At 46.5% G+C, this 15,169-nt stretch overlaps 1 protein-coding gene across 6 annotated transcripts in view; it reads right to left on the reverse strand.

Annotated features, from left to right (window-relative positions):
• The window catches only part of AKAP13 (A-kinase anchoring protein 13), a 246,861-nt gene that overhangs the window by 142,269 nt on the left and 89,423 nt on the right, over positions 1-15,169 (reverse strand). For all 6 annotated transcript variants that reach the window (XM_081170988.1, XM_081170990.1, XM_081170989.1 and 3 more), the window contains exons 4-5: positions 11,648-11,798; positions 2,480-2,776 (exon numbers count right to left, since the gene is read on the reverse strand). In XM_081170988.1, the coding sequence (XP_081027114.1) occupies positions 2,480-2,776; positions 11,648-11,798 (448 nt within the window). The remainder of the gene's footprint in view (positions 1-2,479; positions 2,777-11,647; positions 11,799-15,169) is intronic.

Below are 15,169 nucleotides of genomic sequence, written 5' to 3' on the forward strand. Positions count from 1 at the left end.
CCCACAACAAACATGGAGTGAGTGCAGGCCCCCAAACATGCCCAGGACCCTTCTGCCACCACACAGGGATCTCATGAGCATAAGAAGAGCCTGCTGGATCAGGCCAATGGCCCATCTATCCCAGCATCCTGTTCTCACAATGGCCAAGCAGATGCCTGAGGAATAAACCCTGAAGCAGGACCTCTGAATTCAAGAGTTTTCTCCTGCAGTTTTCAGCAACTGGTGTTCAGAAGCATTACTGCATCTGTCTGCCTCTGAAAGAGGGGAGGGTTTTTTGGAATGATCTCCTTAGTGTGTGTGTGTTTTTACTGTGACACTGAATTCCACCTAAAGAAATAAAGCAACGTGGCTTAATTTAGGTCCATTCATTTCAATGTGTCTACTGTAACTTGGATGCAGCCCATTGATTTTGACATGCTCAGTGTGATTTTTGGCTCTTAAGCAGCAGAACAGCTGGATCACACATTGCTTTGGGAAGCCCCTCCACCCCGCCGCCGTGTGTCTGAAAAATCTTTTGTTATGTGGCATGGTGGGGGGTGGGGGGGTGGACAACTATTATCAATGCCAAGCCTAAAGCCACCTCCCTCGGGTGTATGGAAATTGCAGGACTCCATCAGGCCTTGTCTCCAGTCTCTTGGAAGCCCACTTCCACCAGAAGAGGGGATGGCCAACAGCTTAGATGGCTTCAAAAGTCAAATTCAATGACTACTAGCCAGGATTGATTTACATGGCCCCCAGTGTCTGAGGGAGTGTGCCACTTGTTACTACTTTAAACAAACAAACAAACAAAACCCAGCAATTTTCCAAAAAGCATTTAGATGGAAAACAAAAGTATGTTCTTGCGTTGGATGTTAGCTTTGGAAAATTTTGCCCCTGGCTGTACCTTATTTCACCCACCGCCAACCACATTGCTGGGCCAGAAGTGGAATTGGTTAGTTGGTTTTCCAGGCTTTCTGACCTCTGCTTATTCCAGCTAAAACCACTTCCTCCCCCCTATTTCTTGAGTGTTGAGTGGGAGGGAATGTTTATAGAGGGAGAATGGTGAGATAAATGCACACATACTCCCATAATCTCATACAGATACCTCATTCTCCAAACACCCATACTTATGTCTCCAAACAGCACCACTCACACATACAAAACCAAAGTACTGAAGTGCAGAACATATCAGAACAGAAAACCAGAAATGTTGGTGCCTTTTCTCTCTACGCATATAGTTCTTAGAGTGGTTAAGTAGTCAGTCCCTCTTCGCCCACAATGGGGTGAGCTCCTGTTGCTCGGTCTCTGCTCCTGCCAATCTAGCAGTTCGAAAGCAAGTCAAAGTGCAAGTAGATCAATTGGTCTACTTCCCTCCGGGGGGAAGATAAACGGCATTTCCGTGTGCTGCTCTGGTTCGCCAGAAGCGGCTTAGTCATGCTGGCCACATGACCCGGAAGCTGTACGCCGGCTCCCTCGGCCAGTAAAGCGAGATGAGCGCCGCAACCCCAGAGTCAGCCATGATTGGACCTAATGGTCAGGGGTCCCTTTACCTTTAAGTGTTGAGTGGGAGGGAGAATAATTTCTGCCTCTGAATGTGGAGGCAGAGCATAGCTAGTAGCCGTTGATAGCCTTATCTTATGTTGCAAGAGCGCCTTGGAAGCTGAATCAAGGTAGAGTTTCCTGGCAATTGGAGGTTTTACAGGAAAGAGCTGTGGCTCAGAGATAGAGCATCTGCTATGTATGCAAAAGGTCCAAAGTTCAACCCTAGCATCCCCTGGTAGGGCTGGTGAAAGACCCCTGCCTGAAACCTCGGAGAGCAGCTGCCAGTCAAAATAGAGAATACTGAGCTGTTGGTCTGGCCCAATAGAAAGCAGTCTCCTCTCTTCCCAAGTTTGAAGAATGAATGAGAGGATGTGGAGCACTCATGGGTGGTTGATTATGTAGTGCAAGCACGTCATGGCATGCAGAGTGGTTGGGCTTCAGTTTCAAGAAAGCCCACTGAATGCAAACATTGTGACCACTCAGAAACAATTGCTGGTTCAACTGCGGCCGCTTTCCTCATGTTTTCCTTGTTTGCATAAAGAACAAATGGTGGTTACTATACAGTAACTCGTGAGCAGCAGCCACAGGGGGGTGGAAAGGGAAACCAGTCAGGCAAAGAATCAACCACCATTTAAGAGCATCCCATAGTAACCTGAAGATTCCCCACATATTCAAAAGGAGGGGAAACAGCACAGAGCACAGAGGTCACAATCCCAATTCACCCCTGAAGACATTTTCCACAAGTCACAGAAAGAAAGAAGCAACTGAATGGAATCATTTGCAAGAAAACTGAAATAAAAAGTTTTTTTTAAAAAAACCCAATATCAAAGTCCCATTCAAATATTAGTGTCCAAAACTCATTCAGGTATTTTAATTTAGATTTTCCACTCTACATTTTCATTCAGTTCCATTTAATTTGGCAACATGGATATAAAAGGATCTCAACAAACCATCTTACCATTTGCAGTGTGGTCTGCTCCCAGCACATTCCACCCAGCCGGCAATTTCAGATGACGAAACGCCAAAGCCACTTTCTCATCCAGGAAGTCCACATCCCCAGCCGGCGGCCTGGACTTGTCCAGGAACCTCGTGAAGTTCAGAGCCTGCTGGTTGCCAGCGCAGGTTGCCAAGAACTGAGCTGCGTCATAAGCTTCATCCTGAACAAACTGAAGGCTGTCCTCTGCCACCACCAAGAGAGGAGAGCCTTGCTTGGCAGCGCAGAGAGAGACTTTCACCGTCTCGCAGCAATCGTGGCCTGTGGAACAAGAACGGACACAGCTGACAGTCTCCATCTGCAAAAAAACCCCTTTCATTGCACCCTAATTCTACTCCTAAAACCACATTGCAGCCAATTATTCCGCTGTAGCATCTACATGATGGATTCAAATGCTGCTTAAACATTGCACCAGCTTCCTTTCAGATTTGTTCCGCTATGGGCACAGAAAACCATTGTGGCAGTCCCATGCTTATTAGTACTGAGGAAGAATCTCAGCTTGTGCACCACAATGTAATGAGCCTGGGATTAGACTAGATGGGGTTTTGTGGTCACCTCCAGTCCTGTGATTTTAAAGCGGCAAGATGGGATTCTGTAGGAAACGAGGACCACAAAAATTATCAAAACACTTCCTTTCTTAAGTAAATAGCCTACCCAGGTCTGTTAAGTAACTGTTTTGTAATTAAGTTAGAGAAGGGTTCCCATCATTCCTGACCACTGGTCCGGCTAGCTAGGGTTGATGGGAGTCGCAGTCCAACAACTGGAGACCCAAGTCTGTGAAACCCTGAGCTAGCACAATGAGTTGCTACAGACACTAAATAGCTAGAGACCCTTCTAAAAGGTGAGTGCAAACACAGATCATTGCACTACAACTACCAAGTGGATTCAGGTTTCTTGGGGGGGGGGGCCCACAGGGCAGCATCGGTGCCAGTGTGGTGGAGTGCTTAAGAGTGCCAAACCAGGCCCTGAGAGACCACAGTTCAAATCCCCTACTCAGCCATGATATAGCACACTGGGTGACCATGGGTCAGTTGCTGCCTCTCCACCTGACTCACATCACAGGGTTTAAATGAGAAGAAGAGGAGGAGGAGGAGGAAGAGGAGGAGGAGTAGTTTGGATTTGATATCCCGCTTTATCACTACCCTAAGGAGTCTCAAAGCGGCTAACATTCTCCTTTCCCTTCCTCCCCCACAACAAACACTCTGTGAGGTGAGTGGGGCTGAGAGACTTCAGAGAAGTGTGACTAGCCCAAGGTCACCCAGCAGCTGCATGTGGAGGAGAGCGGAGACACGAACCCGGTTTGCCAGATTACGAGTCTTCCGCTCTTAACCACAACACCACACTGGCTCTCTGAGGAGAACCACATACGCCTCCTTGAGCTTCCGGGGGGGGGGGGGGAGGCAGGGTATAAATAATAAAATTGTAGAGTTGTAAGGGACCCTGTGGATCATCTTGTGCAACCCCCTGCAATATGCAGCAGAGGTGTTGCAAGGTGGGTGCGGTGCGCCCCGGGTGCCACCTCCGAGGGGGGTGACAAAATGCTGTGCGGCAGTCAACGGCTGTGAGAGATGCTGTTGCTTTGGCGCACGCAGGCTTCCTGCTGTCAAAATGATCTGCCCGCCAGCTCTCCCTCAGCTGTAGGGCAGCCGGCAGGTTTCTTGCTGCAAGGCACACAATCTCCCCAAAAGAAGATGAGGGAGGCGAGAGTAAATATTTGAACTATTTGAAAAGCAATTGTAATAAACAGATTATGCTAGTAGGATTGCAAGAAGTTCTGTATGGAGGACTTTGTGAAATACTGCAAGGAAGGCTATGAAAAGAATTCTTAGTTAAGGACAATTAAAAGTAATAGAGAAATTAAGAAATGCAGAACAAGTGATAAAGAACGGAAAATCTTCAGACGCTGTTGATGGAAGTCTAAAATATTGTACAGTGGTACCTCGGGTTAAGTACTTAATTCGTTCCGGAGGTCCATTCTTAACCTGAAACTGTTCTTAACCTGAAGCACCACTTTAGCTAATGGGGCCTCCTGCCGCCACCGCACCGCCGGAGCACGATTTCTGTTCTCATCCTGAAGCAAAGTTCTTAACCTGAAGCACTATTTCTGGGTTAGCAGAGTGTGTAACCTGAAGCGTATGTAACCTGAAGCGTATGCAACCTGAGGTACCACTGTATAAGATAAGAAGTTATGTTAAATGATTGTTGGAAATGATATGTTAAAAAAAATGATAGATGACAAATAGATATAGATAGATGATAGATAGATAGATAGATAGATAGATAGATAGATAGATAGATAGATAGATATAGATAGATAGGAGATGCGGGAGGCGGATGAAGAGCTAAAGGGTAGCATGCAGATTAGAGCGCAACATCGCCATGCATTTTATTCTCTCTTTTTTTCGAGTGTTTGTGTGTGTATGTGTGTGTTTGTGTGTGTGTATAGATCTCAATTGCTGTCCCCTTTCTCCCCCACCTTGGCTGACACGCACTGGGATCATGCCACCCCGCTCCTCTGGCCACGGTGCTGGAGAGAGAGAGAGGTAGGCATGCATGCACCAGCGACGCCCTCACCAATGGGATCGTTGGCGAGGCGCTTTCAAAATCTTTGCAGCTCAGTTTGGCCCACCTCTCTGTCCTCTCTGCAAACCCAGGTGCTCGTGGGGGACAGAGAAGGAAGCAGGGCAGAAGCTGTTGCTTTGGCGCCCAGCTCCTGCTTGAAGGTAAACCTAGCTGCGGCCATCAACGGCTGTGAGAGACGCTGTTGCTTTGGTGCACGCAGGCTTCCCGCTGCCAAAATGATCTGTCCGCTGGCTCTCCCTCAGCTGTAGGGCGGCGAGCAGGTTCCTCATCGCAAGGCACACAATCTCCCCGAAAAGGCTCAACAACTTTGGTTCCCCCCAAAAATGAAATGAAGTCAAACCATAGTTGCAGGCAAAAAAAAAGAAAAGAAAAATTCAAAGTGGGTTGGGGGAGAGAAGGTGACAATAAATTTTCTGCACCGGGTACCATCTGACTTTGCTCCGCCACTGATATGAAGCAACCTTGGTATTATCAGCACTATGCTCTAACCAACTACATGCAATAAATAGATAATAAATACGAATTTATGAGCCTAAGTACTTGAAGGGGGAGAGAGGTGGGGAAGAAAGAGTGTGTTTGGGGCACGTCTTTGAATTTAACCGTCCAAGCAAGTTGTGCAGACCCAGGAAACGCGTGACGAACTTCAAACAGCATGCTGAGAGGTGGAAGTTTCATATTTTCAGCACAGCCATTGTTCCATAATTGCCAGCCCAGCCCCCTTTAATAGTCAGGTTGGTGACTTATGTCCTCTGCAGGCTCTGTACCCTCCCTCTTTCCCCACTGATGCACTGACGTCAGGACTCCTTGTGCCAGAACAGCAAAGACCATTCACTAATTACTGGAAAAGTTGCTCTGCCCCATTACCTCAGTCTCTGACTGTGTGAATCAACTCTTATCCTCCTTTTCTCTTTGTTTTTAATTGCATAAATGGAGTCGGATCCCTCATCGCCCCCTTTGCCACCGCCCAGAAAGAAGCTTGAAATTTACAACTAGCTCACTTGGGACAGTGGCAGGCGGGAATGTTCCTTTTCCAGAAGTACAGAAAGGAACTTTGCTCCCAGTTGAAGAGAAGAAACCCGCCCCCCATCAAAGCTGAAATTACAGGCTCAAGCAGACTAGGAAGTTTTAAATAATTGTGACTTCACGAGCAAGGAAAAGGAAGCAGCTGGGGTTGTTCTTTACAGCACTGACTGCATTCATTTCTTTAACCTAGGGAGAAAAACTCAGCCGCTTCACTCCTCCTGTGCTATTGAGGACTAAGCCATAGTTTTGCTGGTTACATCCAAACCCAGAACTGTGGCTTGTTTCCCCCCCCAAAAAAAACAAACCATAAGCAATAAAAAAGCCAAGAAAAAAGACATTGGTTACATCTTGTGAAAGGTCTGGAGCCAGACAAACCATGAACCCGGGTTTGGTCACAATGCTAATCCAAACCATGGCTTAGCTCTGGTTAATATGGCAGGGACGAGGACCAGGGGAAGGGGGAAGCAGCCATAACTTTCTCACTGTGCACCAAACCATATTGCAGCTTCCAGTTATGTGTGAACGGGTATTATTAAGTACAGGGGCAGGGACTCAGGTAGCGAATTGGGCTATGAGAAGGATCACGCATACACACACATACCTCTGCCTATTTTCACCAGTGAAATTCTGGGAGGGGATGCAGAGCTAAGCAGCATCTGAAAAACTCCAGCTTTCAGAGACTTGGACGAGGTGACAAATTGGATTTGATCAGATCAAACGCATATCCGGCTACAGCAAAGGAGTTTAATGTGTTCCTCGAGGGCAACATGTTCAGTCCCTTTCAAGTGCTTTGATGTCCCCCCCTTCCCTTACAACTGACAAAGATTTGAGGCCAAGAGTGGGGGGGGGGGCTTGGGCCGGGGGGGGGGGGAGATAAGTTTTTGACTTTGGCAATTAGTTCAAAAGATCAGGGGAGCTATTCCATAATGAGCAAGCAACTCCAGGAGGCCCCGAACCTGTCACTTGAAATTGTCTGCCTAGTTTCTGCAATAGCCGAAAAGAGAAAAGAATTACGGACACAAAATAGGCCTTGCTAAGGCTTTGCGCTACAAATGTAGTCGAATGCAGAACCAAAACCAACTTGTTAAAAACTGCATAACCCTCCACCCCACCCAAATATGGGAAATGTTTAAATTAAACCCCTATCATTAGGTCTCCTGCATTTCCAGAGCTCTCCTCCAAACAAAATGCAACCCTGCAGCCACTGGGCAGAGAAACCAAACCAAGGATTTCACAGCAAGCTGGGGCTTTTCCTCCCCTATTTATTTTCCCATCTCCGTCATGGCTGCTCTTAAGTGGAATTTAATGCTGTGTGGCGCATGCATTTTATTGTTTGTTTGTTTGCACTGTACTTTCAAAGGACAAAGGTAGAACAGAATACAGCAGCACCTCGACTTAAGTTACTTTTGGGTAACGTAAACTTCGGGTTGCGAAAGCGGCAAACCCGGAAGTGTTTCACCGCACGCACATGTGCAGAAGTGGCCCCTCCGGTTGCAGAAACCTCAGGATCCGACTGGAGCTCCGGTACAGATCCTGTCCACAACCGGAGGTACCACTGTAGATAAATAAATGATGATAGATAGATGATAGATGATAGATGATAGATAGATAGATGATAGATAGATAGATAGATAGATAGATAGATAGATAGATAGATAGATAGATAGATGATAGATAGATAGATGATAGATAGATGATAGATAGATGATAGATAGATAGATAGATAGATAGATAGATAGATAGATAGATAGATAGATAGATAGATAGATGATAGATAGATAGATGATAGATAGATGATAGATAGATAGATAGATAGATAGATGATAGATAGATAGATAGATAGATAGATGATAGATAGATAGATAGATAGATAGATAGATAGATAGATAGATAGATAGATAGATGATAGATAGATAGATAGATAGATAGATGAATGATGATAGATAGATAGATAGATAGATAGGAGATAGATAGCCTCCAATATGACAGACCCTCCAAGTTTCCCTATTTTCCATGCCTTTCCCTAACTTGTAAATGTACTTTTGGCAATAAATAGTTAATTCCTCACTCTGGACACCGCATGCCTGTCAGCACTGTGACACTGTCCGGCACTTGGAAAAACCACGGGTCGCAGCCAATGCTAGTCCTTCTCAGAGCAGACCAACTGAAATAGTTGCAAATGACTAACTTAAATTCATTGATTTGACTTGATCTACTCTGAATAGGTACCACTCCGGCGGGAAGATAAACAGCGTTTCTGTGCGCTGCTCTGGTTCGCCAGAAGTGGCTTAGTCATGCTGGCCACATGACACAGAAGCTGTACGCCGGCTCCCTCGGCCAGTAAAGCGAGATGAGCGCCGCAACCCCAGAGTCATTCGCGACTGGACCTAACGGTCGGGGGTCCCTTTACCTTTTTTACTCTGAATAGGATTAGCAATCGATAAAACACCAAGACACTGCTTGCTAATTTTTGCATTTGCGCAGCAGGGATGAGTTCCTGTTCTCCTGTGCGGTGAGAGATGGAGCTCACCGCAATCCCCTCCATATACACACAGTTGGGCTGAGTTTTACACGTGAATTAATTTCAGAAGACCATGTCGCCCCCGCACTGTCTCTGGTCTATACCCCTTCTCAGTACCCTTAAACTACACTTTGCAGAATTCTTTGGGACTCTTTAAAGAGGCATGACACTGCTTTAAATGCAAAGTGCAGATAGCGCCTTAGTGAGAAATGGACCTCAATTCTGTGGCCAGTTTGAGTGTTTGAACCCATTGGCCTATCTTTTGAGATAGGGAAGGCAACTAAAGTCTAGACAGGCAAACAGCAAAAAGTGGCGCAGCCCACAGTTCAGCATTTTGGCTTGCGTCACGGTCAGCCGTTTTCCGAACGAGTGGTAGCCATCCAAGCAGGCTCCTTTATCGTCAAGCTGCATGGAGACAAAAACACTGCTGTAGCTAAACAAGTGGCAGCTGGAAGCCAAGCTCAGCGCATGACTTCATGGCCTGTCCAGCCAGGAGTGGAAGCCGACCCGTCCAAGAGCTCCTATTTTGAGGACTCGGATCTCACAGAACAAACAATAGGCGTTCAGCTCCAGCAACTATTTTTAAGTTTCCATAGAAAAGGCAGGATAGCATTGCCTCTGCAGGCAACCGCAGACAGCAGCTCACCAGGACTGAAGTCTGGGGGTGCAAATCTCAAAGTGCATAAAACTAGATTAGGCATCTCTAAAAAGCACCCTTGTGTGTACGCGCACCACACTAAAAGTAGTTTAGGACGTGAAAAGGGGGGAATTTAACTGATTAAGCTGCATTTATTGGCCACAATGTAAAAGGGATGCCTCAAAGCAACTTAAAGGTAAAGTTAAAGGTACCCCTGACTGTTAGGTCAAATTGTGGATGACTCAGGCATTGCACACTCATCTTGATCTATAGGCCGAGGGAGCCGGCGTTTGTCCACAGACAGCTTCCGGGGCACGTGGCCAGCATGACTAAGCTGCTTCTGGCGAACCAGAGCAGCAGCGCACAGAAACGCTGTTTACCTTCCCGCCGGAGCGGTACCTATTTATCTACTTGCACTTGACGTGCTTTCAAACTGCTAGGTGGGCAGCAGCTGGGACCGAACAACGGGAGCTCACCCTGTCGCGGGCATTCAAACTGCTGACCTTCTGATCAGCAGGCCCTAGGCTCTGTGGTTTAGACCACAGAACCACCCGCGTCCCCAAAGCAACTTACGACAGCATAAAATACGAAAGAGCTAAAAAAATCAGTTAAATGTCAGAAAACAAAATGCAATCAACAAAATTATTTTATTCAATAATACTTCAAAAATGGGAAATCCTGCCCCAAACATTTACCAGCAAAGCTATGGTTTCTTGACTTTACTGTAGGGGGTCAGCAACTGATATATCCCAAGCTAAATCCAGCCCTGTTAGAGTTCCTCCTTGGTCTCCCAGGCAACACACATGCACATATTGCTCCAACTGGACTGCTTAACTGTGTGTTTCTGGGCCCAATTCAAGTTGCTAACATTAAACTCTAAAGCCCTAAATGGCTTGGAACTGGGTTGTCTAAAGGACTGCCTTTGCCCAAATAATCCTGCCATTAAAACCAACTACTGAGTGCTTGCCAAGACAGTCAATTAGATTGGTGGGCACAATAGATAGGGCCTTCCCTGTGCTGGCTCCCATAATTATAGAACTCCCCCTCCAATGGGCTGCACCCAACATTTTCTGTCTGCTAGTATGAGGGAACTTGTGTTAGTGAACAGGTGAGTTTTAATGTCGCACGAGAGAGGAATCAAATGCAGAAGCTGCGCTAGTGGGAAACCATTGTGCAACAGACTGTGCAATTCATTGTGCATTGAAGTCACCAGCAACCTTTGCATTCTCTTGTGCAACAACATTTCTCCAGCAGAACAAGTACCACTAAGTGACTTTACCTTAACACTAAATTTAATGCAACCACATGAACTATCTCTTCAGTACAGGTCTTCAAATGTCAAAGACCCATTTGTTCTCGTGTGCCTTTCCTTCCTTCCTTCCTTCCTTCCTTCCTTCCTTCCTTCCTTCCTTCCTTCCTTCCTTCCTTTCCTTTCCTTTCCTTTCCTTTCCTTTCCTTTCCTTTCCTTTCCTTTAATGTCACTGTCTTTACGTAATAAAAGTTAATGGTCAGCCCCTTTAAGGGGCCTTCTAAGAAAAATTCTTGCTCAACAGGGCTTCATGGTGCTCTCTTTTGCCTTTGGGGTGGGGAAATGATGCTATGTTTCATACGAAAGGGTATTTTTTAAGAAAGGAAAATCAAGGCCACATGACTGTTGCTTTCAAGTGACCATCTCTTACACAACTTGTTTACTCTTGTGGTCTCCCAGGACAAAGATTATTTCATAAAAGGAAGAAGGGAAGAGAATTATTTTTACAGCAAACATTTAAAAACTCACAAGAAATTGAGAGAGGGTTGCGCCCTGGGCAAAAATAGCAAAATTAACGTATTTATATTTATTAACCTAATTGAGAAGGTAGAAAGCATGCTTTTTTTTTTTTTTTACAAAGCTGCAGATCTTCATAGGCAACTAAGTTAAGAAGGGTGCAGCTGCTCACACAGCCTGTTCCTTGGGCTAAGCAACCACAGACACACAGGGGACACTTGCTTAGCCACGGTTAAATGGTCAAGAGAGTGCTGAAGGTTATGTGCTTCCTTACGCTGCCCCATCTCTTCCCCACCTCGAGTCGCCCCATCTATCTAAACCACAGTTGATGTTCCCCAGCTACACATCATTTCGCCGGGCTGGAATGTGTCCTTGAATCCTTGATAAGGCCTGTTGCTTGCCAGGGAGGAGGAAAAAGGGTGTGTGTTTATAGAAACTAGCCTACTGTACAAATCTAAAGACCCCCAATTTTGCCTCTGGTACTGCTCAAAAACTGCCACAGGCTGTCCAGAGAGGAAGGCTGAAAAACAGGTTCACTCGCTCGCCCCTGGCTTATAATGGTAGATTTGTGGGAGATCTTTCTTGTAAAAAAAGAGAACTTACCAGGAGCAATGGTCTCCAATGTCCCTGAATCAAGCTTCCTAGTGCTGGTGCAGTGCTGAACGGCGGATCCAGTAAACACAAGGTAGAAAACTACATCATCGCTCTCAGCTTTGTCATCCTCGGTAAGCAATACGGTGATTATGCAGTCGCCCTAAAAGGAGGAGAAGATCATAAGGATTTAATATTTCTGGAATTTATTTTTTGCATTTCTGGCTCACAGCCTTGTGAGAGAAGGTGACTGCGAGCTTCATGGCTCAGAGTGGCGATTTGAACCCTGGTCTCCCAGGCCCTGATCCAATACTTCATCCATCCAAAGGTCTGGGGTAAAGATACAGCCTAACAACCTCCTTTCCCTTTCCCAAGAAGCACATTTAAAATAAAACGTGTTGGTTTTTTGTAATAAAAAAGAATACACAAAGACACAGCCAAAGAGAAGCAATAATTTACTCCTTTCCGTGGGGAGAGCAAAGTGCATTCAGCTGCTACCACCAAGATCAAGCTGCCAGCAGGCACTGAGGAATTCTCTCACACCTCCTAATCGCCAATAAGATAAAGGAAGCATGAATAAAAAACATCAGACCTGGAACTGCAAGACCAGAGTTCAGGTTCCCAGTTACAAAGCTCAGCAGGTGACCTAGGGCAGTGTTTCCCAACCCTGGCCCTCCAGCTGCTTTTGGACTACAACTCCCATCATCCCTAGCTAGCAAGACCAGTGGTCAGGGATGATGGGGACTGTAGTCTGAAAACAGCTCAAGACCCAAGGTTGGGAAACACTGACCTAGGGTCTGCTCTCAGTCTAGTCTACCTAATAGGATTGCCAAGGGGAGAAATCCACACAGGGCCCTAAATTCCCTACGGAAGGGGGTCTGGTACAGATGAGCTACTTAGTGCATGTTTTCCAGCTGCGAATTCTTAGGAAAAATTACCACCACCGGTTCTTTCTTTCTTTCTTTCTTTCTTTCTTTTTAAGTAAAACTGGGTCCAGAAATATGTTTCCCTCCCACACACATAATAAACCCTGTCAGTAATATAAATTCACAATTTCTGGTGTAAGGTTCACGGTTTTAAACAACTCTGGAGCTACAGCAAAGCGCAGATGAATTCCTGTAACCTAGGAAGGCAATCTGTTTCCAAAAGCACTGCTGCCCTCAACCCAGAGAGAGACGTTTTAATTCATGCATGTTTACCTTTCCTCATTTATTATTACCCAAATAATGTCATCTGCTTGAGATCACTACCACACAAGGTGGTTATTATAACCCCGGTTCATTTGAAGCAGCCAAGCCGGGCAGCCAAACCCCAGTTGGAGAAAACTCTCCCAAGATCAAAAGAGCCTCTGGCACAGGCCGGCAAACAAAAGTATAACTTAATTTCGTACCTAGCTTTGATTGACTAATGTTTACCTGGCTTGGTGCCCCGCTGCCAATGAAAACATGCCATTTAACTCCACCACACGCGCACGCGCGCACACACACACACACACACACACACACAAAGGTCACCTTTACTTTCAAGTCAGGAACCTTTCAGAGACGTTTACCTGGAAGTAGCTGTGTCTTCACAGCCCAATCCATTTTTAGCTACAAAAAATGGGGAAAGCTACACCAACAGTCCCACAGCCAAAAGGCAGCTAGCAGCAATGGTCAAGAGAGCTCTGCTAGATCAGGCCAAAGGTCCAGCATCTTCTTCTCCCAGTGGTCAACCAACTCCAGGCCGAAAGCAGGCCCTGGTCATAGCAGCCCTCTCTCTGCTCATGACCTCCAGCAACAGGTAAAGGTAAGGTAAGGGGACCCCTGACCATTAGGTCCAGTCGTGACCGACTCTGGGGTTGCGGCGCTCATCTCGCTTTATTGGCCGAGGGAGCCGGTGTACAGCTTCCGGGTCATGTGGCCAGCATGACTAAGCCGCTTCTGGCAAACCAGAGCAGCAGTGCACGGAAACGCCGTTTACCTTCCCACCGGAGCGGTACCTATTTATCTACTTGCACTTTGACGTGCTTTCGGACTGCTAGGTTGGCAGGAGCAGGGACCGAGCAACGGGAGCTCACCCCGTCGCGGGGATTCGAACCGCTGACCTTCTGATCGGCAAGTCCTAGGCTCTGTGGTTTAACCCACAGCGCCACCCGCATCCCTCTAGCAACAGGTACTCAAGAGGAAATCCTGAGCAATGGTCTGGCTTAGCATAAGGCAGTTTGCTATGTCCTACATCAGCCTTCTCTAAGGGAAGACTTAAGAACATAAGAGGAGCCTTGCAGGATCAGACCAGAGGCCCATCTAGTCCAGCATCGTGTTCTCACAGTGGCCAAACGGATGCCTATGGGAAGCTGAAAGGCAGGACCTGAGCAATTGATGTTCAGAGCACACTGCCTCCAATGGTGGGGACTGCACACAGAATTTGTCTCAATTCACTTAGGGAAGGAATGGCTAACCTTTTCCCATCTGAGGGCAAGAGTGACCCACCCTTGCACTTCTTAACGTGGCCCTGGGGAGTGTCCCCCTTTTCCTCCAAATATGAAAAAGAAGGGCAGGTTTTCCTTCAGAGCCAACAATTTGCTCATCGCCGGCAAGCGCATTTGCAAACCACGGTGTCACAGCTATCGCAAGATAGGGATGGCGCTTAAACAAAAGTGTCCACCTACTCTAAACCTACAATCTAATGAAATCCAGACGTCAACACAATGGCTTTTGTTTTCTTTTTAACTGGGCAGCAATTCTTTGCAAAATTAAAAAAACAGCGTGCCAAACGGAATGAAAAACTAACAGTCAACACTTGCTCATAACGCAGCCATTCTCCGCACTAGCAGAGGATTGTTAATACTAAGCAAGCAAAGCCTCTGGTGACAGTTTGCATCAATCCCTTCGTCGCAGGACTGGCCACCAAACCGCATCGCAGATGGTCAAGGACGATTTCCCAAAGTGGCTGCCCACAAAACAGACCTGACACCTTTCATCAGCTCCCTTTGTAAGCAGGCGTTAGCCAGGGGAGCATCTAACACTTTGTTAAAGGTTTCTGCCTGGGAGTTAGATTAGATATGCAAGAATAACACAGACCCATGAACATGTCTAGCTGTTCTACATTTTTCCCCAAAAAATAAAATAAAATCCAATTATGTCTCCTGGAGTTAATGTGCAGGTTACATTCTTGGACGAGGGCTACATTCACACCATACATTTAAAGCACTGTGACACCAATTTAAATACCCATGGCTTCCCCACCAAAGAATTATGGGAAGTGTAGTTTGTTAAGGGTGCTGAGAGTGGTGCTGTGGTCTAAACCACTGAGCCTCTTGGGCCTGCCGACCAGAAGGTCGACGGTTCAAATCCCCATGATGGAGTGAGCTCCCCTTGCTCTGTCCCAGCTCCTGCCAACCTAGCAGTTCAAAAACATGCCAGTGCAAGTAGATAAATAGGTACCCCTGCAGCAGGAAGGTAAATGGTGTTTCTGTGCACTCTGGTTTCCGTCACACTGTTCCATTGCACCAGAAGCGTTTTAGTCATGCTGGCTGCATGACCCGGAAAGCTG

This window comes from Podarcis bocagei (assembly GCF_964188305.1).
Source record: "Podarcis bocagei genome assembly, chromosome: 14".
Lineage (NCBI taxonomy): Eukaryota > Metazoa > Chordata > Lepidosauria > Squamata > Lacertidae > Podarcis > Podarcis bocagei.